General features: G+C 31.7%; 1 protein-coding gene across 1 annotated transcript; it reads left to right on the forward strand.

Moving 5' to 3' along the window:
* Positions 1 to 9,282: 9,282 nt before the first annotated feature.
* On the forward strand, positions 9,283 to 19,053 carry LOC149906469 (aldo-keto reductase AKR2E4-like). Its single transcript, XM_090104806.1, has 7 exons — positions 9,283 to 9,386; positions 10,256 to 10,348; positions 12,063 to 12,242; positions 13,681 to 13,797; positions 14,716 to 14,883; positions 15,283 to 15,480; positions 18,065 to 19,053. Exons 1-7 carry the CDS (start codon positions 9,291 to 9,293, stop codon positions 18,302 to 18,304), a joined length of 1,092 nt encoding a protein of 363 aa, XP_089960932.1. The 5' UTR covers positions 9,283 to 9,290; the 3' UTR covers positions 18,305 to 19,053.
* Positions 19,054 to 26,789: the final 7,736 nt, after the last annotated feature.

Raw genomic sequence — 26,789 nt, forward strand, 5'->3', positions numbered from 1 at the left:
CTATTCATACGAACTTAAATATGTATCTAACTGATTTTGTTGTTCTGATAGAATAGATCCCACATTATAATAGTAATATTATATCTAGGGATGTAACGATACATGATTTTGCCGATACGATACCGATACCGATATTTGTAATAATGTATCGGCGATACCGATACCGATACCGATATCGATGGTTTGGTAGAAAAATAAATAGTGAATTATGCATAAAAAGTTACCAACATTTAACAGAGACAACTGTTAATCGTATTCTTTTAAATAAAAATGCCAAATCAAAAAACAACAAAACCATTTATTTTAGTATTATTATTTTACGAAGTCAGTTAAACTTTAAGTAATACACATACAATCAGTACCTAATAAAAGTTTACTATTGGTAGAGTTTTTTCAGAAAACAAAGTGCGCACGCGCGGGCGGCCTTCCGCATCGTTCATTGGGCGCGGATTTTTGAATTATTTGATATCAAAAAAATTGGTTGTTTGTAAAGTAGGTTTACGATCGAGATGTTTACGTGATAACATAATGCAGTGGCAGCGCTCGAGATGAAACGGGAGATCGGTCCGTCTCTCTCTCGTTATACCTGCGATCGCGCTCGTGAGGTTTTGGTGTGACACAAGATTATGAACATGTCACCCGACTAAAACGATTTTAAAAACGTTATCACGTTAAAAATTAAAAAAATTCAAAATTATTTATTTCTTTCCTTTACATAAACAAATTTGTGATTGGAACACTCCTAGTAAGCAAATAAAATGCTTGTGTCAGGAGGTTCCGCTCTTCCTTAACACTATTACAGAAACAGAAATAAAACAATATGAATGAATACAATGCAAAAACATAAAAGAAAAGAAAGAATTTAATAAAAAAAATATCGGTATCGGTTGATTTATTATCGGCGATACCGATATATCGGCTTGCCGATATATCGGCCGATATATCGGTATTGGTATCGGTATCGTTACATCCCTAATTATATCTATCTACCCATATTGCTGCCTACGAAAACTTTACATTAAGTAATTAAAAAATTTATCTCTTGATCAAGCAGGTAGTCAATAGTCAGTATTTTTTAATTTTGTATATCTCTATTGGAATATGTCTGCTTTTGAAATTTTGGATAGCATATTATGTTACCATCAAATGCCAATTCTTCGTTTAATTACTTCCCTCGTAAAAAGCAACTCGTGTATTTTTCATACAATTTCCATGGTGTGACCTAAATAAACCCCCTAATTTATATCGAGTAAGACTTAATCCCAACTGTTGGCCCAATGAGTGATGGCTCTCTTTTCAGACCTTCGATAATCCTACGTATTATCGATCTTTACAAATAACAATGGATTTTAAACCCAGATAATTGGTTATTGCATTATAATAGAACATAGTCTAGTAACCTTAAAGATTAACCACAATCTTATTTTGCATGTTTGTTACTCTTTCATGAAGAAACAACTGGACAGTTTTGGATGAAACTTTACAGTAACATAGGTAATATAATATATTACAATAACGCTTCAGCTATGCTTGATTTTGCCCTGGTTCGTCTGCGGGTGAAACCGCGCGACATAGCTAGTACCAAATAATATTTAATCTAACCTCATATTATATTCCCTTAGGCATTTATAACAAGTCAGGCTAAACTCCCGCCTAGATAGGTACTTATATGTAACAAACAGGCGTAACGAGTGCAACGTTTATTAAATTTTAATATCAGCCGAAGTTAATTACATGAATACTAATTGGAACTTAATTTATTTTTGTATTTTTGAATGTGCTTCTACTGAATAACATTTAATCAGTAACGGGAGTATTCTCGGTATTCAAAATCAACGATACATTTAATTTATAAAATTTTTTAATTTTGAATATTTTTAGGTTAATACTAATTTTTTTTGTAATAGAGTTCTTCAAACTAACCAAGTGAGTGGGTATAAATTTATAAAGATCAAAAAATTCGATCACGAGGCGGGACTCGAACCCGCATTTATATTTATAAAGCATTTAATGCCATAAAACCAAAATACATAAATTTCAAGTGAGTGGGTGTTACGGGATGTAAATTACATCCAGTAATTAGTGATATTGTTTGATTTGCTAAGGAAATCATACAACTTGCAAGCCAATGTTCCAATTCCCATAAGGGAAGTGATGTAACAAAAATACGATCTTGTATTTCTCCCTTCAATGCCTTAAAAAACACTTTAATGGCAAGACTTATCCAAGAATTTTAATTTCCAGTATTAAAAAGTTTTCCACTCAGACAACTTAATCTATATGCATCTTTGACAAAAAACATACCTATAATGAGTATTTCTAGACAATCTGGCAAAAAAAAATATGACTTCATTACTGAAATTAAGACCTCATTCACACGAGAGCTTTTTTAACGTCCGTTAAAAAAGCGTCCAAATAGAACAAATGCATTCCCAAGTATATGTTCACACGTCAGCGCTTTTAAAGCGCGACGCTTTTTTATCGCGCAGTGTTCTATTTTCAACGCTCGGCGTTGGGCGTTAAATAAAATAGACCATAGGAAACTTCTTACTATTATTCAGACGAGCGCTAAAAAAGCGCCGGCGCTGCGTTCAGTATGCCGCACGCTCGCTCAGCGGTAGCACGTGTTTGTTGTGCTTATAATCATCAGAAAATCGATACGATGTCGTGGATTGTTGATCCCGAACTATTAATTATAGATGTGGAGTCTCGTCCGTTCCTGTATTCAAAATCGTTATAGACATTTGAAAATAATTAAATAAATTCCGGGGTATTGCCTTAACTCTTCGTACAGTGTCACAAACTGCCCTTTTAAGTATCTCTGTTCATTCAGAGGATGTACCCAGAATGCCTTTTGTTTTCTTTTTCGTCTTTTAATAACACAAATCGCTAGTGCCAATCTTTCCTTCTTTCTTTCTTCCCAAAATACCTAACATATAAAAATTAAAACAGTAGGTATTTTTATCATATTCCTTTAAGTAACATGTTTATCGATGACGAGTTTGAACAAATACCTAAGTAGGTACCTACAAGTGGTTTATTAAGAACAAACTTTCCGAGGAATTCTAAGCAAATATAATAATATAAATATCATAAAGATATTACGCAACTGACATTACGTAATTATTTTAGCAGAAACCATTTCCACGTCTTACTGAAGCCAGAGACGAGACAAGAGTGATTTTAAAGCGTTAGTATGAACAACCACAGAGAGAACGTTTAAAAAGCGCCAACGCCGGGTTTTAACGCAACGCTTTTTTAACTCTCGTGCGAATGAGGTCTTATAGGTTATAATATTATATAACCCACATTTAATACAAAGTATTTTATCCTCTATATTAATACAGTAATCTCGCCCACAGCTAAAATTATATTATTTTAATTCCATTTGATGAAATCACTATGGATCCCGATCGACAGAATACATATTGCTCATTGGTTCAATCTCTTAAATATTTAACAAACACGAAAATTGAACGACTATTAAACGAGACCAACGGTACAGAGTTTTTATTTGGAGTGCGCCGATATGAATCGTGAATTTGTTGAGTAAAGCGATCTGACACTATACAGCGTAATCCGATCGGTGACTTTCTGTAAAACCCCTCTCTCATCCACTGACTGTCAGTTCCATTAACATACATCAATGCTCTGCGACTTTTATTTACGGCTCCATTTTCTTTCTCCGAAAAACTTATAAAACTTTCCTTGAATTCTTTCTATTTACCGTGGTCACCTTTGAATTGTAGGTAGTTTTTATACGTCACCCAAACAAAACTTTATCAATAGAACGGTTCCGTAAAGTGCTGAGGCAACTTTATACTGAGGTTAGCTCGCTCTTAAAACCTTATTTTACTTCCTTAGTTAAGTTTGAAGGAAGGAATCAATGTAGCCATTATTTCCTTTCAACTTAAAAAGGTAGGGTTGACACTGGAATGCTTTTTAAACAGACAGCTGGATCTTTAGTTTCGAAGCATTTATTTCAGAACGGAGTTAGGTCGTAGCATTCCCGATATCGATACAAATCGTATCATTTCTAAAGGTTTCTGGGTATTAATTTATCCGGAAATGTGTGCAGAGTTGCCGTGTATCAAGTTTAGTCAGATCTATAAGCGTTTCTCAGAGATACAGGATCTCTTGCAAATTGCACCGTCAGCAAGCGATCGTTGCACATTCTACATAGTTGCCTGTACATTCGTAAATAGTTTGCGATTCACGGTTAAATGCTGCTGCGATGCGACTGACGTTTGATGTTACTTGTTTGCAAATGTCCTGGTTTCAGCGATATATTAGTTCTTAATACTGATATCTACGAACCGTTTGTCGCAACGCTGGTCGTAAGCTAAATAAATATATGTTTTAGGTTAATTATACAATGTTAGTTTGAGAAATATTCCAAATTAAAAATAAAAACCTACCTACTTAATTAACCTGTGTTTTAATAACCTAGGGTCTATTTTATTATTGTAATATCTCCTTCGCCAAACCAATGCCTATTGAGCCTGTTTTTGTAAAGCTGTAACACAATATTGTGTCCGTTACACTTAACCCCCTGTTGAAAAGGACGTCTTATCAATGTTCACTTGATTCAAATGGCAATCGGATAGAGGTTCGCAGACACGTACAAGAAAAGCACATTTTACACATATGAATGACGCCCTCGTTTACCTGCAAAACGATATTGAAAATCGGGCGGACGATCCTTTCTACTCTCTACATTTTTTATTATTGGAACGTTTCACTCGTTCCGCATTGTTGACTCTGCGTTGAGTCATTTTTATTTCTCTGAAATTGAATGACGTATTTATCAAAGAAATTTTTCATGAAAAATATTTTGTTATCCCGGGCCTCGTTATGAACGCTCGATGAGAAAGAGATTCTATAACAAGTGACAAAAGGGAATCCGCACAAATTATTCCCTGTTCGCTTAGTACTAGTTCTAATATAATTTTTATTTTGGCAAGGTATTTCTTAAGAGTAATTGGATGTTACGTAATGACAACTAATTATTTTATTTTTTATAAATAATACGAGTATGTTATTTTAGACGCATAAAAATAATTAAAATAACTTTAAATCATTTAAGTATGTACAGCATGTACTTACAACAGTAAGCAGTAGTAATTCATCGAATTACCAAAAGCTTTATAGACTTGACACTAGATAATTGCATACCTAATTAATGAATTAAAAGTTATAGAACAATCCGGCACTTTATTCCCAGAACAAAATAAAAATGAAACAGCGATCATTCAAACGGTTATGTTTGTTATTCTTATAGATTTTAACCGACTTCAAAAAAAGAAGGAGGTTCTCAATTCGGTCTGTATATTTTGTTATTTTTAAAAGTAATATTTTACTGAAAGCACAAGGAAAACACTATCATATAATAAAATAGAGCGAATTCTCTGACGCATTGAATATTTAATAAAATCATGTCATTTGTTAAAGCTTAAAAAGGTTGTCTCTTCAAATTTAACACGAGCTAAATTCAAGCGCATCTATTATTTAATTAAAAACACACAAACTCCTTGAAAACACACCTAAGTTGCGACTAACAAATAACATAAGCGCCTCAGGAGAAATTCTGCCTCGCAAATTATAAAAGATAACAAGTTAAACTTTGGTCTGACTCCTGTTATCTTTGGGTCTTATGTATGAATAATTAGTTAACCTGCAAACAATGATATTAACTATATAACTACATATTGACTAAACCCCATCCATTTATAAGCATATCAGACAATTTTTACTATAAAAATACACGCATAGTAGTTTTATCCTTTGCTATTACTAACAACGAAAAAAATTGGATTGTGAGTGGCCTAAAATTGGTCTCCGGGTCGCTACGGTTAAACGGAAGAAGCGGGTTAAAATTCAGCTACACGATCGAATATTTTCTATCGTTTTGCGTTCAAAAAAGTTTTTTTCTAACTGGCTCTTCAATATTTTTGAGGTAAACAAGAAACGAAGCTATATGCTAACTGAATAAATTGTAAATGGAATGAAAATAAACACGGAATAGCAAAAAAGTGTGGCTCCAACTCCATGGAAGCATTACATATTCTGAACGGAATATCCCCTCATAGGAGTATCGGTTATCGGTAGATTACGGCTCCAGATTGAAGGTGATCAAGCGTAACTTTTATGAGCATATAAGAGTGGTTGTACGTGGTTGTAATTTGTGCCGGTAGCTGTTCAGTGGAGTGTAACATCAGTAATTGCTCGGCGGGGGACAGTGACAGTCGCCTGATGAATGGAGCAAGCAGAAAATTCAGTACGCGGAAAAAAGCTCTAGACATTCTGTAAATTAAAACCGGAGCTGGCCTGATCTTGTTATCTATACCTAGTTACAGATGCATACAATTCGTTTTCTAGTTAGTTGAAAGGAGTACACTGTTTGTAGTTTGGTAGTTCTATAAATTTTTTGAAATGACTGAGAATGATGACCTTCTAAATTACAAATTGAACGCTGAACGCGTTGCGAAGTTCAATTAAACATTTTTAGGTTTTGATGTAGGAACTTTACAGATTATTGAATCAGTAAATCATTGATATTTTAACCGCACTATTTCTTTGAAAATGGAAGCGCAATGAAAATATTTCACTGTCACAGTCCTCGTCATCAATTTTTTTATTTAAGCTTATAAGTTATAATAAAATATCAAATGAAATAAATACGATACTTTGTAAATATTTGCAATTCCCATGGGTAAAACTATGGCGAAGTTATTTATTATCCATAAAAAGGTATCCTGTTTCAATTGATTCGCAATAAAACTGGAATAAATATAATTTTCAGTCGAGCAAATGGGAATAAGAAATTTAATGTTCGAAGTGACCTATTACGTTTACGAGATCCTAACCCACGGGATAGAAAATATTTTCCCAGGAACTAATAACAAAAGTTAAGATGTGCACATAAAAGAAACTATTGAATGAACACGATTTAGTGTGACCCCCGGAGAGCAATAGATTTTAACTTTTGTATTCGGTTAAACGAATTGCGCGAGGGTAGGGCGGCCTGGGATGTAGTTTAGCTATGTAAAACAGACCAATTTCCTCTGCGAACCGATACATTAACGTCCAATACCTCGGAGCTTAACCACGGAAAGGGTCCATGTGTAATAATTTATTATTCACATACTGCGATATACAACGCCGACGCTAAGTGGTAATATCTGTACATAGAGGCATCTAGTTCCGTGATTAGACCAATCCGATACATTTATGCCTTGCGGCTATCGATTTTGACAAAAATATAACTGAAATTCTGCTCGGAATCTCCGCAAAACGTTGGATGTGCTGCAGTATAGAATTGGATTTCATTTGAAGATTTTAACTTTGATAACTTTGTCTCTATATTGGACATTTATGAGTTTAGTGGTAAATTGTACGGCGTCTCTCGTGAATAGCTTTGTAATAGCCTAAAACGTAATGCTGTATTTATATTTTTTATAATAAACGTTTCCTTTTATATTAGATACATAAATTCAATTCAAATGAACGAATATTTTGTAAACAGAACACATAATATTTCGCGAGTCAAAGGAGAAATATAAAAAGCAGAAAGAAAACATAATATACATATTGCTTGTATATTTTAAAGGCAAAGGGATCCCAAGAGGCTATACGGTTTAAACAACAAAGGATGCTGATTATGTAAGATACATATTATCGGAATCTATGTCGTTACTTTTATTATTTATGTAGGCATAAGGCGGGGGTAATCGATGTTTTATGAGCATTGGATAAATTGAATCGTCTTAAGATTAGACTGTTTCTATATACATTTAGAATTACGATCATCACAGTAGGTAATGTCTTTATTATACAGTGAGTTGCATCAATTTTGAATTCAAAATTTACTTTGGCATTTAAAATATGTTTATAAAACATTCTTATATTAAGAAGAACACAAGAAATATAAAATTATATGTTTGATAAAAACATTCTTACTTCCTCATACGGAATAGTTTAGTAAAGGTGCTTTAATATTTTGTTATAGTTATTTATTCATACGATTTTGTTGATACTGTCTTCGACATACCTACAACAAAAAAGACATTATTATTATCAAGGATATGAGATATCGTATCAATTCAAAATCAAATCAACGGAAATTTGAACGTACCCATTCCCCGATGTATTACACGTTACAAATAAGATTTATATCATTTCCATATTTAAAAGACTTTCGGGCATATGCGAAGTATGGAAAAATAATTCAGAAGGAATCTATAGGTATATTTGAATAAAAAAAATTAAATAATTGTTTAAAATCTGGATGATAAATATTAGTTTAACAAGTAAAATGGTTCTAAATAGCTTCATTCGTACTAAATATAGCGTTAATCATTCACGAGAAAACTTTGTATTTTTAATCTCTGTCACGAAGTGGAATTCTGTAGCTTAATGTAAGTGGTACTTATACCTTGTGCTTCCATTCGTCTCTATTTTTCATCTAATTTGTTCGAGCTTTGGTAAATGTGATTCCTGATATATATAAATTCTCCTGGACGTTGGCTCGAAAATAATTCTCATTAATTGCTTCCATATTGATTGAAAACGGAGCCTTTTAATTTAAAAATACGGTGATAGAGAACAAATATAAAAGGATTCGTAAGAATACCTAATTTAAATCTTACATAATTTTAATGGTGTTGTTCTTTAATTTAATAGTTGTTCGTATTGACTCTAGTTTGTGCCAACAATTAGCTTGGTTCTGTGACTGTCTATTCAATTATTAATACAATAAGAAAATACTTAATACTTATATTAATGACGTTAAACATTAGGCTCTTATAGATGAACTGTGCGAAAAATAATTTATTATTAGGTACGTGGTACCATACATACGTGACAAAAATAAAGAAATACACATAATAATTATGTCAGTATTAAATGATGAAATTAATATTGTATTTAATGGAAATATAATCGCTGGAGAACATAATTATTATCTACTCTAATATAACTCTAATATATCTAACATAACAATAGTCAATACCATGTAAACAAAATTACATACATTTCAACTCTAAATTTACATATTAATTTCCGGGAACGAAAATATGATTATCGAGTGTAAGTATAGGTATTTTTTGCGAATAAATTGATAATTCATCTCAAGTATCATATTTTGGTATTTATTATATACGTACTCGTCGACATTATTATATTTTTATAGGCAATTATGAAACCTGATCTTCAAACACATGTTTAATACGACACATAGCTATGCTGTGTACAAAGTATTTATCACTTCCATCATCTGTAATGAAGCACAGATGTACACAATAAAATTAGCACGATTTAACGTAACAAGGGAAATGGACGTACACTGGAAACTGTACTTACTGCTCGTTTTTCAGAAACTTGCCTCGGTGAGAATAAATCACATTTAGCCTTGTTTTCTTAATAAATTGCCAGTTTACCAAATGTTTTTGTATGGCGTATGTGTAATTACTGCGTCGTTTATCGTTTTTACGAGTAGTTAACTCTGTAGTAAAGTTGTGTTGGAAATTGCCCGTAAACTGTTTTGTAACAATTAATGATATTGAATAAGTATTGTTCTTTGATATAAATATTTAATTATAACTAATTCTGAATGAACATAATGATCTTATTATAATATTATATCTACGATGCACTGGCAACCTGCTATTGAAAATCCCTCCCCACAAATCCAAATTTTACCACAAATCCTACCATGTACAGTCCATAGTCCTTTGGAATGCTCTACCTATAGAAATCAGACGTGCGAAATCGCTAAATATATTTAAAAATTTAATTTTCAATCATTTCTCCTCCCAGATAAATAGTTAGTATTTTCACTGTATTTGTTTATTTTTATTTATTTATTTATTTTGTAAATATATGTATTATTAGTATATTGGTATTTATATATAAATATATATATAAATTATATATGTATTTTTTTTTTAATCATATTCATTATGTATATATTTATAATATAAGTAGTTATTTGGTTTAAATGTATTATAATTAAATTTTTCATTACTGCACCACCTATTGTTTTTCCCCTTTTTAATTCAAAATCCTACCCATAGGTTGCCTGGTAGAAATCGCTCAGTAGCGATAAGGCCGCCTTTTTGGCTATATATTATATTGTCTTTTTTTTTCTTTTGTTATATTGTCTGTTTTTATTTGGTGCTAAATAAAGTGTATTTATTATTATTATAATAGGTACATTAATAGACTGTATGAAGTCGATATGTTTTCTTTTATTCAGGTATATTCAGAGACTACTCTTACATATACATTGAACGATGGAAACCAAATACCTGCTATAGCATTAGGAACAAGCTTAGGCCACCTGGCCAATGTAAGTATTCATTCTTTTTATTCTTCGTAAACAAATCATTTATTTCTGAAAGGAAAAAATCGATTGGAAATAATTTAACATAATTGCTTTGTTCGCACCGTTTTTAATCCTCAATTCGAGGTCACAAACAAATTGGAAATCACTGAAAATACAACAGCCGTGGGTGTTTGTATTAATTTATTTTAAGATACACCCAATATTATTTTATTGGAAGGAATGGGAGCCGAGGTAATTCATATAATTTTAATATTTACTTACTTAATAGATAAATATTTTCTAGCGCTCTTAATGTGGCCTATAAAAAACAACATATTTAATGTACTTCAAATGTATAAGATTTATTGAAATCTGTTAACATAACTTCTATTATACAGGACTGAATTTCCATATTTCAGTAGGTTCCTTGTAAGGCCCAGGTCATGTGAATTTTATATCCTTGAATACGCATTTTCTAGAGAAGATAGTATAATTTATGAATGGAAATGATTTCATGTGATTCATGAATAAAGTTATAAAATAAATAATATCTACTAGGAACCTTTTTCTTGTACTTTCAAACGAAATCTAATAAATGTATGTATGGAACAGTAAATATTTTATTAAGTAGAAAATGAAATATGTTGATATTTAAATGATTCCCACAAAATATTCCTTCTAATATAACAGAAAACGAGGAAATTTCCACATTAATTTATGAAAACATTTGAGTTTTATTGTATTACCATAGTATTATATTATCATCTGTAGTACCTATTACTGAGAATCATTAAAGTCTAAACTTCAAGCTAACACAGGCTTGTTAAGAAATGTTCACCTAATTATTGGAAATGGAATGTACATATATCAGTGTATAATCTATGTAATTTGTGGCGCATGTGTTTACCATTCAATGTTTGCTCGTTAGCCCTCCTGTCGTAAAGACAAAAAAATATGTGTGTGGATAAGGTTGTAGAACAACGTAGTAGGTAGGTACTTAAATATTATTTTATTCTATTATGTATTAACTAATTAAACTATTATCAGTCGTTAAATAAATATGTTTATCGACTTTATTTCCAGTTCATTATTATTAGGGCCGATTTTTCAATGCTTGGATAAAACTTATTCGTCGAATAATGTATAAAACTACCATTTTAAAAACATATGCTAATTGCCTGTATTTGACAGTTTACGTGACATTTTAATATTATCGTGTTGGACTTTATTGGACGGATAAGTTTTATCCAAGCATTGAAAAATCGGCCCATAATCAAACAAATTAACTCTTAATAAGAATACGTTATTCTGAAGCTTGTATTTACGTATTAGATATATGCTAATTTATCGATGAAGCTTTTTCAATATGGTGATAGAAAATTGTTTGATCAAAATAAAGAATAATATGATTAAAGAAGACTAATAAGATTCATATTACGATACATTTCCATCGTATACATTTTTTGTATTAATTGGGGTGTGTTACACAAAGCTTACGTTATTTTAAACGAAAAGGTAGGGCTTACAGAGATTTATTTCTATACGTATTGAAAATTATTCGCTACCTTTCAATAAATTTTTATATAAGACTAGATCCTGAAATAAAAATGTTTGGTTTCCAAATTTCCAATTAAAAACAAAATTTCTTTTGCACATAAAACTTTATACTATAATACCATCACAGATCCGTTGATCCTATAGCATTTTAATTGAGCGTCATACAAGTTATGTGATACAGGGGACACGAGTGTTGCCTGTGAACCACTCCTTAGCGCGGGCGGTACAATGGGCTCTCGAGGCTGGGTACAGACACATAGACACGGCGACGCTTTACCGTGTGGAGGACGAGGTCGGCCTTGGTGTACGGAATTATGTAGCTAACAGTGGTGATAGACGGGATGTTTATATTACTACAAAGGTAATGTTTATATATTTGTATAAAAAAATAGTTTATTTATTAATTTAAAACATCCTACAACTATTATAAATTCGAGTTTGGATGGATGGATGGATGATTAAGAATAAAAAATAGGCTACTTTTTAACCTGGAAATCTCACAGGAACGGGAAATCTGCGGGTTTTTCTTTGAAAACGCGAGTGAAGCCGCGGGCGGTAATCTAGTGTTTAGTAAAAATCATGTGTAGGTACATATGTAGGGACGGACGATATTTATATAAGTTTCATGAAATGTAACTCTAACGGCGATATCTGCGATGTTTATACCTATTACCTCCAAAAACTGTATATTTTCATAAAATTTCAGTCAAGTAGTGATAGACGTTATTCATATATAGAGTTTTATAAATCATTTCTTCAAGCGTAGAGAGAACAGGTACCTTCTAGGGAAGCGCGTTCCATCTTAGACCACATCTCAGCTTAACATCAGGCGAGATTGTGGTCAAGCGCTTCCCTATTACCATTAAGGCGCTACCCGGCAATTTCGACTATGTTCAACCTCTATAAAGTCTGGTACAACATAAAGCACAATACCGAAAAAAATATATAAAATAGGATGGTCTTTGATCTTTAATTGCTCGCGAGGATTTTTTTCCAAAGTTAATAGATTAATAGAAAAAAAATGTGCCGTGGTCATCGATTTTTCCGCAAATACTCTATAAACTTCGTAACCTGCTGACTTAGAGCTCTGAAAATTTTATGTTTAATAAATTATCAGTTACACAACATTCCCTGACGAGGATTTTTTTTTTCACTGATTAGTATCTTTTTAAATACAAAATGCGAGGAAAAAAGAAGGTGCAGCGGGAGAGATTTGAGATCCGTCTAGTATGGTCAAGGTTATTAGCGCATGTATAAGCCTTAAAAAAGAAACAAAAATTAATCGCTTTTTTACGATGAAAACATTGCTCGCTTTGATGTAAGTTAAAAGGTTTATATTAAATAGGAATATTATTTTTCCGATATCGTCTCCCTTAAAAAAGGAAATCATTAAAATAAATGAAAAGAACACATCATTTTATCGATGTCCTTGTAGTTATAAAAAGAAGTAATAAATAAGTGACGATACTTAAAGTTCTATGTAACAGTCAAGTATGATTTGTCCACTTGTATATAAATTCCTAGTTAATTTATTAAACTGAAAGTAGCTTACAACGAAGTTGAAATCAGTAAATAATGAGTTCGACTCGAAAGCAATTGGATTGAGTAATAAGTTTCTTTACTACTTAAAGAAAAAGCTAAAAATTTACAAGAGATGTTGAAATTATTTATGTTTTCCTCATAGTATTATCTTTATTTCGTTTGTATAAAATGATATTTATTTGAAACAATATTTCCGTTATCACAAAATATTGTCTTTCTTTATATATTTGCATTTCATTGATTTTATTACTCCGTAGTTATGGAATGATGCTCACGAAAGAGAAGAAGTAATTCCAGCGCTTAAAAAATCATTGCAAGAGTTAAACGTGGATTACGTCGACCTCTATCTAATGCACTTTCCCTTCGGGTATAAGGTGAATATACTAATTTTAAATACAATCATTCTTATTATGTTCTACAGAATAAATCAAAATATAAAATAAACTCTTTCCTTCTATCACCTATGAACACACTACACATTATGAACGGCAGAATGGTAAAACATAATATTAAAATTGTTTTTACCTAATATTATTTAAAACTTATTCTTGTGAATAAGTTTTAAATTGCGGTGAATATATATCATTATGAACTATACGTCGTCTAAAACCTTCTGAAATAATAATTAGCCCTTGTGATCAACAAACACATTTTTAACTATAAACTAATTTAATTTTGTCTCTTTCTAAACAGTTTGTGACAGCGAGAAGAACCGATTTTATCAGTAAATTAATTTATGAAATAGTAATTACAACTATCTAAATATACAGGCAATTGGATTGCTGTTGATACATATAAACGTGTTTTTGATTAATTATTATTACACTATAAAACATTGAAATAGCAAAATATTATTCTGAAACAACAATGAAAGCAAAATTGCGGCTTCTCTCTATGTAAAATTTATGAAGCATGGCCGTGTATATTTCATGGCGACTACAAGACTTCTCAACTAGACTAGATAAGGCACTTCACAAAATTGAAATTGTGTCTTATAAATTTCTTAAATTGTTGCAGTATATTTATTTCTACATGGCCGCTTTCTGTATATTAATAATTAAAAAGATATAACAGTACAAAAAATTTAAATTGTTGTTTTCTAGATTGAAACGAACGATGTTCAAATTTCAAAATATAAAATTTCCTATATTACCTACTTGATTTTTATAACAAGGTGTTAGCTTACAGCTTTTGCGTGAATTTCAGTAACAAAGAGAACCACGGAGTCTCTATATTTTTGTTGTTCCATATATACTCTTATAGCCCTAATTTTATTTTTTACACATGTGCAGAAAGATGGTAGCATCAGTATGACCGACTATCTAGAAACGTGGAAAGGTCTAGAAGACGCCAAAGAAGCCAATTTGACGAGGTCGATAGGCGTGTCAAATTTCAACCTGTCTCAGATGGAACGTCTGTGGGAAAACAGCAGGATTAAACCAGCGGTTTTACAAACTGAGGTAATATTTCATTGCTCACGCTTCCTATTCTTTCTAACAAGATTGTATATATATGAGCTGTACAATAGAATTATTTTTTAAATTAGATATCTTTTGAAAATATACTAGAATGCGTTTTATGTAAGTTAAAGTAAGTTAAGGTTATTTATATGTTCAATATCCAAAGTGAAACAATCGAAATTAAAGATAATAATAGTAGTATTAATTATAATTTCCTGTAATTTAGAACAGCATCTAAGGTTCTTCATCTAAGGTAAGGTTAAATCTCTAGGTTCCTCGAAGTATCCTCGCTTCTCTGTGAATTATTTTATCAACTTCAATACCTTACAATGCTAATACATAGTATAAATTTAAATAGATTAATTCTGCAAACAGGGCTATGTATTTATTATTTTCCAGGTAAACCCAAGTATAACAGAAGATAAACTGATAGAATGGTGTCAACAACGTGGCATAGTTGTAATGGCCTTTAGTCCCTTCGGAGCTATTCTTGGGCGGAAGAAAAACGCTCCACCACCGCACGCAAACCATCCGACACTTATGAATCTCGCTGAAAAGTATAATAAGACTGTTCCTCAAATATTATTGAGATATTTGGTAAGAAGAACTTATTTATTCTAATAATTAAGATTAAAGTAGAAATTAAAGATTTTAACAGATTTTATATGCGATTTTAAATTCTAAATGTCAATCAATACTCGCGTAAAATCAAACACAATAAAATACTAAGATTAAAGTGGTTTCGAATTACAGTTCGTAAAAGTTATTTGAAGATATATTTAGAATAGTACATTCTAGCCGCTGCCTAACTTTACTTACGCTAGACCCGGCTAAAAAGAAAGCCTACACGTATACTTTTTTATGAAAGATAAATATAATATTAGTTTTGGTGTCTATGTTGCTTCTCCAATTTCAGCTAAATTTGGTCAGTTGTGTTTGTGAACCTATTGATTAATAATTATTATATGTATTTGTAATTTTATTTTTATACAATGTTATTGAACATGATTGCATTGAGCCTTATATCCAGTCTGGGTTCGATCCCCAGTAAGTACAGCAAAAATTCCAGAAAGGCTAGTAAAAAGATTAGAAGTACCCCTTCATTTCACTACTTAAACATTTATTTTCAAAAGTAAAGCAAATTGTAACATTGTACACGAATATCTCAAAGTGTTGAAAAAATTATTTTGCTCTTTCCAATTTGAAATCTCGTCTCAACCTCATTTTAAATTCAAGTGCTACGCATTCATACCGGGTTCGAATGAAAAGAAATAAGAAATTTCTAAAAAGTTAAAGAGTTAGGTTTGCATTAAGAAATCACTGAGAAATTCCGGTAATTAAGTATCGTAAAGACTTCGCCGATGGTTAGGTTTTAATGGTGGAGAAATACTTATGATATTCATATTTATATTTAAATCTAAAAATGGTTTAAGGCACTGTCAATGAATGTTTCTATTTAGTAGATTTTAAAATTAATTTAAATGCAAAATTACTTAATATATATGACGGAAGAAGGGCCCAAAGGCTATTTTTAAAAAGAGTGACGTCAGTAGTGTTGCCGCTCGATAGTCCACTATCGATAGTCTATCGATTAACTATCGATAGTTGGGGAAAAGCAATAGTATCGATAGCACTATCGATACTATCGATAGTGTCGATACTATCGATAGTATCGATAGTCCTATAAGCGTAAATACTATCGACACATAGCAATACCATCGATAGTATCGATACTATCGAAGCTCAATATCGAACGAACTATCGATACTATCGATAGTGTCGATACTATCGAAGTTCAATATCGAACGAACTATCGATACTATCGATAGTGTCGATACTATCGATAATATCGTCCCATCGATAGTGACCTTTTTCTCGATAGTATTGCTTTATCAATAATATTATAGTGGATGACAGAGAACTAGATGTTAGAACTAGATGTCTCTTTATTACAACGATTAAACCAAATAGGTACTAGTCTTAACTTTTAAACTGAGTCATAATATGGGTCGGTGGCACTGACTGACCCATTATACCAAGAAATCGTGAACAATACTATTGCACAATTTACTACTATCGATAGCTCAAAACTATCGATAGTATCAGTACTATCGATAGTATCGATTGTAGTTGCAATATTCAGTAGCAATAGTATCGATACTATCGACAGTATCGATAGTATAGCAACTATTGGCAATCAATACTATCGATTTTATCGATACTATTGCAGTTCATCAATAGTATTCCATGATTAACGCTATCGATAGTATCGATAGTATCGATAATATCGATACTATCGATAGTGCTATCGATATTCTGACTTATTTTCAAGGTCAACTATCGATAGTCAAACTATCGATAGTTCGGCAACACTAGACGTCAGCAATTCTGACGTCACCATCATCAGAGCAGGCGCTCATACTCGAAGTAGAACGCCTGTAGGTATTTTACTGCCTTTTTAATCTACGTGGAAATTATAGAGAGAGCTCCGAACGCTCCGACGGCCGGCGAGTGAATGTGCTCTGTGCCATCGGGCGCTCGTATTTAAAGCAAACCATGACTCACAAGAATTAGTTGTTGCCACTCGAATTTTTACAATGAATTTTTATCATTTTTAACATACATTAATTATTTCGTTAATTTAATTATTTCATTAGTGGTTGATTAATGAATCAACCACTTATTTAAAAAGATCAAAGTAAACTTTAGCTAGTAGTTTGAGGGTAGTCGTTTATCGTCGTTGCGCCGACATATATAATATGTATTTTAGTAGTCAGTATTTTAAAGTTTAAATTACACTTCCGCTTAAGAGATAATAATAAAATTTGTATGAGTCGAGTGAATCTAACCAATAAAATTACTGCAAAACAGTTCAGGAAAAAGACGTTAATTTTTTACAAAATAACATTCATATAATATCATCAAGACAAAAAATCAGATTTGGATTAATGTACGTCTACAACTGATCGAATAAAATGAAATGAAGCTTACTGCTTATCAAATAATAATTTATTTCCTCTGAATATGTTCACATTCCACATAACCTCGCTACGGATTTACTGGTACTTTTAGACTGAACATCATATAAAATGAAATATGTGACAATTTATTTTATCGTACCTTTATGAAACGACGTATGTAACAAGAACATTAAAAAATGTAATAATAAATTTGCTTTCAGTTGGATCGTAAACTAGTCCCAATTCCACGATCAACGAATAAAGAACGTATTAAACAAAACATCGACGTAATGGATTTTTCACTCACTTCGGAAGAAGTTGAAGAGCTGTCGAGTTTTAACAATAATTACAGACTCAGGACACTGGCTAAGTGGTATCCGCATCCATATTTTCCGTTCGAAAAAAAGAACCTTACCGTCGCTGAAATAGAGCACATAATCCATGAAAGAAAAGAAGATTAAACGATAAAGTTGAAATTTTTGATTTTCACATCCGAATGATTACAATATTGCGGTTAAGAAGAAAGTTTTGATCGGTGATAATTGAATCCGGAATTTCCATTAAAGAACTCACATTTCTCAAACACAAATATGGGAAAGTTTTAACATCTTAAATTATTCCATTTACCTTTTCTGTTAGCGTATTTTTAATGCGATGTTATTCTCAAAATTTGTAATTAAACTTCGAAAATGCCGATGCTTTTTTCCGATATCCCAATAAATAACAGGTGGAGTAATTTCTTCTACTTTGTGTCGTTAAACGTCAACGTCTGAACAATATTCAATTATTGGAAATTTAATTAAGTTACAGCTACGTTCCGAGGGCCAATAAGACAGAATAGTTTTTTATTTGTCCTTTGTAAGAGTGTTTATTAAATTTGTAGCACATTCTTAGCAGTTACATAAGTGGTTTACGTTGTTAGCGTCAAATAAAAGGACGCTCGTACGAAACATCTGAAAACGTTATTGAGTTTACGCTGAATAGTTCAATGACGTGCTGAACTTCTGCATTGTATAATGTATTACTAGTTGCTTTGATGTTCTTATGATAGTATGAAACTTTGTCTTAAAGATGAGCATCTAATGATGTTATTTTTTTAATGTAAGCAATAAACGTATGTTTCACTCATGACATTTTTTTCGTTTTCTCTGACTACTTATCTTTGTATAAAATACCTACTGATAGAAGATTAAATAGTATAACGCATAAAGTTTTCATGTTATCGTTTAAAAATCCTTATCATTTCTCACATTACCTAATTCTTAACTTCGTTGTATCAATACCATTAAGGAAATTAATTAAAAACGTTCGATTAATCGAAATTCAATTTCATATGCTATCGCTAAGGAAAATTTCTAGAAAACGAAACTGTTCGTTTGAAGTAGCGACAGAATGAGTATAAGATAATTAAATACTTACCTCCGTCTTATCTCCGAGAAGCTGACTTAGTCTTTTTAATCTTCTTAGACTATGTACAAACTAATTGAATTCCTTTAACCACGGTTATAAAGGGAGTACCGCTTTCATCTTGGCTTTAAGACTTACGGATCACTTAATTGTTGCGAAAAAAAACAAAGGCTTACTTTAATAGTTGCTTTATGAAAGATAAATACACGACCGTTAGTTTTTCTTTTGCAGATCAACCTTGGATAACATTTTTATAAAGCTACATCATTTCCTTTATCAATACAAAACCTCACTTGTGTTATTGGTGTTTATTTTAAAGACGATGTAGCGCTATATGTATTTGTTAGTTTATTATTTATAAAGTCCAAATATACGTAAACAAACTACACCTGAAATATGATTTAAAGTATGGCTATTATAAACAGCAACTTCTCAAGGTTTATGTTGTTTATTGTTTTAAATAGTTTCCTATTAATAAACGCATATTTAAGCTGGCTTTATATTCCTGATTCATCCAATGCTGGAAATTCAACACTAGTAAAATAGTGGGAGGTACTCAATACTCAATTTGGAGGTGAATTTTATCTTTTTAATGATAGATAATTTTCGCTTGCCTCGACGGGAATAAATGAGAGAGAATATTAGGTATAATTAACCTCATTACCTTCCTATTATGGCAAGGATTTATAAAAATGGTTAGAACTACCGTAGGTCGTTATTAAAAGCTTAGAGCATGCTATTTGACGTTTTAGAGTTATGATGTAAAACTGCAATAAAATGTTGTCTTAAGTATCTGTAAATTATTAAAGCACGATTATTTCACTGAAGATGTAGCAAGAAAACAAAAGACATAAATATACTCGCTACTACTACAAATTATTGACATAACCATATTTTATATTTAAAGGCAACATTTTCTTACAAACAACCGTTTCCTTCGTTACAAGTCCACATTTCTAAATTGCTTTATAATGCCTTGAGCTATCGCTCCGTTTCTTCACTACGGAGCACTAAAAATACAATTCTTTTAAAGTAACATAAGCTCTTCCGAGGATCCTCAATATGATTCTAGTCGATGTCTTCCGAAGCGATCCGATGTTCGTCTTGTGGAATATTAATGAAAGCAAAATCATTTGGATATTAGTATTCTGAAGGGAATCGATCGCATTTTTATTCGTGAGGCGGTGTAAATCCAAGCTGAATTCTTAATGTACATTAATTAGGAGTTTCTTGTTAATGTCTTGTACAGATTGAATGTGATGGTCTGTTTGTTATTCTCAGTTTTGCCTATGAAGCAATACCTTTATATTACAGTTTGATACAATTTATCGCCTCGTTAGAGACGTATTTCTTTCGAAAATCTACTCTATTAATGTGTATTTATTGCAGAGAAAGTACAAAAAGAAACAAAGTACCTACTCGTGTTTTAGCATAAAAAGGCAATCGGGCAAAACAATCTCGTCAAAATATAATGAAAATTCCACCCCTTCATTACTGGCATAATTTGATGCTTACGCGTGACGTCAATTACTTGGTATTATGTCATAAAGTGACCTACCTATCCACTTATTAGAAGTTTATTATTACCCACCCTAATAATAAGGTTGGATTAGAGTATCACATAATCATTTAATATTTTACAGTAATGTCATATATCAGAAAAACTTATTTTTTACTTCTAGGTAATGAAAATGTGTCTTCAGAAATTGCCTTAATAAATAATATTTAAGTAGGTATCGCCAACATCACGAATTGAAGGAGTAGAATTAAATATACGACCATTTCTATCCTTTTATTAGAAACTGTCACAAAATTCACTATAAAAAGAAAGCGTAAAATTAAAAAGTTCTTAGTACAAAAGTTTTTTTAAATAAATGAAAAATTAAAACAACAAACGCATTTACAATGCAATCATCATGAATGACATAGATTTTTTAACCGACTTCAAAAAAAGGAGGAGGTTATAAATTTTTTTTAACAATATACTTGTAGTAGGAAGAAACAAATCTATAGATATAGCTTCCAAATTATGATTAAATCATTTGCTTACTCACGCTCACACCTCATCTCAACTGCTATAAAAATCATAATTAGATTTGACAGTATGGTTAATTTACTTAGCTGATCCCACATTATATTTCGGGAAAGAATTCAAATTGTGTACGTGTAGTGTGAGCCGAACTAATGTGTTGCCGGCGGCGGCGGTGCCGGTATTAATGTTGGAGCTCAGCAGAACGCTCCTGCGACCGCCTCTAACACTCGCTGTATAAATGATACACCTACTTGTAGCACATAATCTTCTAAACTAAGCTCCTGTGTAAATTATGTGTGCGAGCGGAATTATTTACAGCTACATTCTGTTTGTTATGAGGACTAAGGTAGTATAGTGTTTATAAATAATGAAATTAAATGAAAATAATAGAGTCCGAAGTGTGCTCTACAAATATAAAATTTAAATATTTGTTTTATTGCCCAAATTAATTAATTTTAAGAAGTGTTACATCTCTAACTTATGTAAGTATACAATTTTATTACTGCTTATCTTCGAAATGGTGAAGTGTAGCTTGAAAAACACTCGAAGAATATCCTATTATATCATGCACGTGAAAGTTTAAAAGAATACATATTATGTTTGTTACGCTTCACGTGAAAACCACCAATGGCTGACACATTTTGCTTGTAGGTTTGTCCGCGGATGAAACGCGGCACAGCTAGTGTAGGTATGCATTTTCCTATCCAATACCTGTCTACCAAAAGTTTTGGATTTATCAGTAAAATTATTATATCATTTTACCTTATCATTTTACCTTAAAAATAAAACCTAGACGTTGGTTGTATCCTGTTAAGCTTATATTTTTCCATGTAAATAGAAAAAAAATAAAAAGTTTAAAAATGTGCAGTCAAGCTGGTGAAATCTCCGCGTAATTAAGCATTATTTCGCCGAAATGATTAAATTCTTGACCCCTTTAGCGGAAGGTAATTCTAAAAATACAAGAGCGCATAATAAATTCTAACAACACCTAGGCAGGGTATAATATATTTGGCTTAATGACACGGCTTTTGGCTACACTGAATATTCGAATAATAATTTAGAATATGAGATTCACAGATCCGCATTACGTAGTGAGCTCGTAATATGAATGATGAGTTAGCAAAGAGCACGACTAATGAACGCATATAGCACTGGCTAGTTTGGTTTTCCACGTCCAAATTCAAATTCAACTAATTATTTTTATACATCCCTCTGATATTTTTAGCAAACAGATTTTTATGTATCCAATGTGGAATGGCTTTGCATTTACAAGTCTAGTATTGAAAAATAGCAACATTTCTTAGATTTTAGTACAAGCTTTTAGAAAATTAGGCGATCGTTTACCACCAAGCCTTTTTGAGCTGCTAATGAAAAAATTGTGATTCCTTTTCATTTAAATTTTGTCTTATCAGTTCTTTTATTATATTCTTTCTGGGCAAATACAACTACTAGCTTCTGTAGCTACTAGCTACGTTAATTAATAATACATACTTTCTATTTAATATTTAAATAAGTATTTCGCAAGGTAACAGAGAAACGAACAATATAGATAAAATATATTTATTATAGATAAAATATAAACAATTCGAAAATTTATTCAATTCATTTCGACTACCTAGTTAATACAAATATAATAGGCAAATTTTTGCGATTCGTTTTGAGTACATCATTAGTGAAAGTAAAGTGAAGAAATAAAATAAAATTTCGTCTAAAATAACCTCATACATTTTATTTATTCACCTATCTGATGTTTGATGTTGCCTATTTTTATATTATATTGTATCACCTTAATTTGACGGAGATTTTAATTTAATAACATTTTGATTGTGAATCTCTACACAAGGATTGTAAATACCTAGCTAGGTCTATAACTTTTTTTCATTCTAACAACATAATAAATGTTTTAAGTTGCTAGGATACAAAAACATACATTAAATCATACCATAATGATCAATATCGAAAAACAATTAAAGAATTATGTATTAACGACGTATAATGAATGCGACCCTCCAAACCAAATAGGTCAACATTGATATTGACATTGTAGGCAAGTACTATTGAATATTTCGTAAACCAAAACGCATAAAGCATTGAAAGGATACACTATTCAAACAGAATAGTTACCTCCTGATATTCTATTTATTTCCCGTCGTCTCATTGTGTGTTCGTCAAGAACCTACTCAAAATTCAGGATGCCCTTTGTTTTCGGTTCATCTTCTATTCAAGATTCGCAAGATACTAGATGTAGTGTTGTGAGTTAGAATATTAACGAGGCTATATTTGAGACGACGTCAAAATTTAAATCAGTACTTGATAATTAGGCTCTATTGTAGAGTGATATTAGATATAAATAGGTATTCGTGAATGTTTCTTCCAATTGTACTCAAATACGGATATATAATTTTGTTTTATTTAAAGAAAAAGTAATATATTTACAATTTCGCTGTACATATTTTGTAACGTGATTACTTAAACGTGAAATACGTGTAATATAATATCTAATTATATTTATAAATATTTAAAATAGAGAGCAGAAGAAGAAAATCGTACTTAAGAGCCCCTTGTACTGAAAGTTTAGGCATTTTAGGCACTGAGATGGCTCGCGCCCGCGTTGCGCAGGAGCCGGCGCGGCATGAACTCCGGTGACCTATGAAGGCGGGCGATTATGCCACAGTATAAATAAATCAGTAGTTCGATTTTATTTGCTATCGTAGGAATGTTGTTGATAAATAAATTTACTACTTATCCTATACCATTAAACGAGCAATATTTGCATATTTATATATTTGTTTGTATATATACAGTGTGGAAATTTTCGATGTGCCCTGAATGGAAAGTACTTGAAATACTAGGGATAGCAAATTTTTCTGAAAGGAAACATTCCTTTTTCAAATTTTATTTTATTATTCAAATCGATAGAAACAATATAAAAGATAATTTATTGTTAATTTCTCGTAAAAATTTTTTGGTCTATTTTATACATACATTTAAAGTTTAAAATGAAACTCTCGTTCTGGATACATTAATTTATTTTCTTCTGAAAATATTGGTAATAATAATTAAAATTAAAACAAATAAAAAAGGCAAAATAATAATTGAATATAAGTATGTAATAAGTAAGTTAGTGTATTCAACCAACTTAAAAAAGTGTGACTATTTTACAACAATTTGAATAATAATCAATTAATGATTTGTATTATTGTATACAATATCGAAGCTTTTTAAGAAATGTATAAAATACTTTTTTATGAATTATTAATTATTATCATACATCATAATATTATGTTACCGGCAATATATTAAACCCTTCTTAGTAAATGTATGTTATTCCGAGAAACGGTCGGAATGAAATAAATTATATTCGTCACATTACCTATGATATCTTTAAATCTGAACTTTTCCTAAGTAGCAAATGTGGGTGGTTTTTGGGCTAGCGATTAACCAATATGAGGTCAAAACTAAAATCCAAGATGGCGCCGACGAAAATTTGAAATGTTTTCGTCATGGGTGTCATTTTCAAAGAGTTGGAGTAGCTATTAATCAATATGAGGTCAAATCTAAAATCCAAAATGGCGCCGACGAAAATTTGACAAAATTTCGTCACGGGTGTCATTTTCAAAGAGTTGGAGTAGCTATTAATCTATATGAGGTCAAATCTAAAATCCAAAATGGCGCCGACGAAAATTTGACAAAATTTCGTCACAGGTGTCATTTTCATGGTTTTTGGGGTAGCTATAATTAACCAATATGAGGTCAAAACTAAAATCCAAGATGGTGTCGACGAAAATTTTACATCTTTACGGCATGAGTTTCATTTTCAAGGTTTTTGAGACAGCTATGTACAAATCCCCAATGTTACCGTCGATAATTTGGTAAGTATATTTTTCTTACAACCGTTTACATATTTTTCGAGCAGAATTCAGAAACCTTGAAAATGACACCCGTGACGAAAAGATGTAAAGTTTTCGTCCGCACTATCTTGAATTTTAGTTTTGACCTCATATTGGTTAATAGCTACCCCAATAACCATGAAAATGACACCCATGACGAAAAGATGTAAAATTTTCGTCGGCGCCATCTTGGATTTTAGTTTTGACCTCATATTGGTTAATAGCTACCCCAAAACCCATGAAAATGACACCTGTGACGAAAAGATGTAAAATTTTCGTCGGCGCCATCTTGGATTTTAGTTTTGACCTCATATTGGTTAATAGCTACCCCAAAAACCATGAAAATGACACCCATGACGAAAAGATGTAAAATTTTCGACGGCGCCATCTTGGATTATAGTTTTGACCTCATATTCGTTAATAGCTACCCCAAAAACCATGAAAATGACACCCATGAAGAAAAGATGTAAGATTTTCGTCGGCGCCATCTTGGATTTTAGTTTTGACCTCATATTCGTTAATAGCTACCCCAAAAACCATGAAAATGACACCCATGACGAAAAGATGTAAAATTTTCGTCGGCGCCATCTTGGATTTTAGTTTTGACCTCATATTGGTTAATAGCTACCCCAAAAACCATGAAAATGACACCCATGACGAAAAGATGTAAAATTTTCGTCGGCGCCATCTTGGATTATAGTTTTGACCTCATATTCGTTAATTGCTACCCCAAGAACCATGAAAATGACACCCATGACGAAAAGATGTAAAATTTTCGTCGGCGCCATCTTGGATTTTAGTTTTGACCTCATATTGGTTAATAGCTACCCCAAAAACCATGAAAATGACACCCATGACGAAAAGATGTAAAATTTTCGTCGGCGCCATCTTGGATTATAGTTTTGACCTCATATTCGTTAATTGCTACCCCAAAAACCATGAAAATGACACCCATCACGAAAAAAGTCAAATTTTCGTCGGCGCCATCTTGGATTGTTGTTTCATAAAAAATTAAAAATAATATTTGTCATACTCATTGAATACAGATCAACCAACATCATAATAGTCATTCTACTAGTACTTCAAAACTTTGCCGCTATTCCTATTCAATAACCCATAAAAAAGAGGATCTCAGGCAAGGTAATTTTTAAAACATAATTTTAAATCACTACATAGTATAAAACAAAGTCGCTTTCACTGTCCCTATGTCCCTTTGTACGCTTAAATCTTTGAAACTACGCAACGGATTTTGATGCGGTTTTAATAGTTCTTTCGATTCCCGGTCGAAGAAAATGAATTTTTGAAAATCTTTGAATGCAGTTCTATTTCTTTTTAAAAATAAAGGATATTTGCTATCTCCAGTATTTCTAGTACTTTCACCCAGGGCCCATCGAAAATTTCCACACTGTATTTACAAACAAATATATTAATATGCAAATATTGTTCGTTTAATAGTATAGAATAAGAAGTTAATTTATATTTACAACAATAATCCTAGGATAACTAACAAAATCAAACTACTGATTTATTTATACCGTGACATGCTCGCCGTTTTACTCGCCGCTCGGTTCTAATACGCGAGCGGCGACTGCAACGTGGTCGGGAGCAAAACTAGCA

Source organism: Colias eurytheme, chromosome 8 (genome assembly GCF_061535395.1).
Source record: "Colias eurytheme isolate Ceu_HAF_F1 chromosome 8, ilColEury1 Martin Lab GWU primary, whole genome shotgun sequence".
In the NCBI taxonomy this organism is placed as follows: domain Eukaryota; kingdom Metazoa; phylum Arthropoda; class Insecta; order Lepidoptera; family Pieridae; genus Colias; species Colias eurytheme.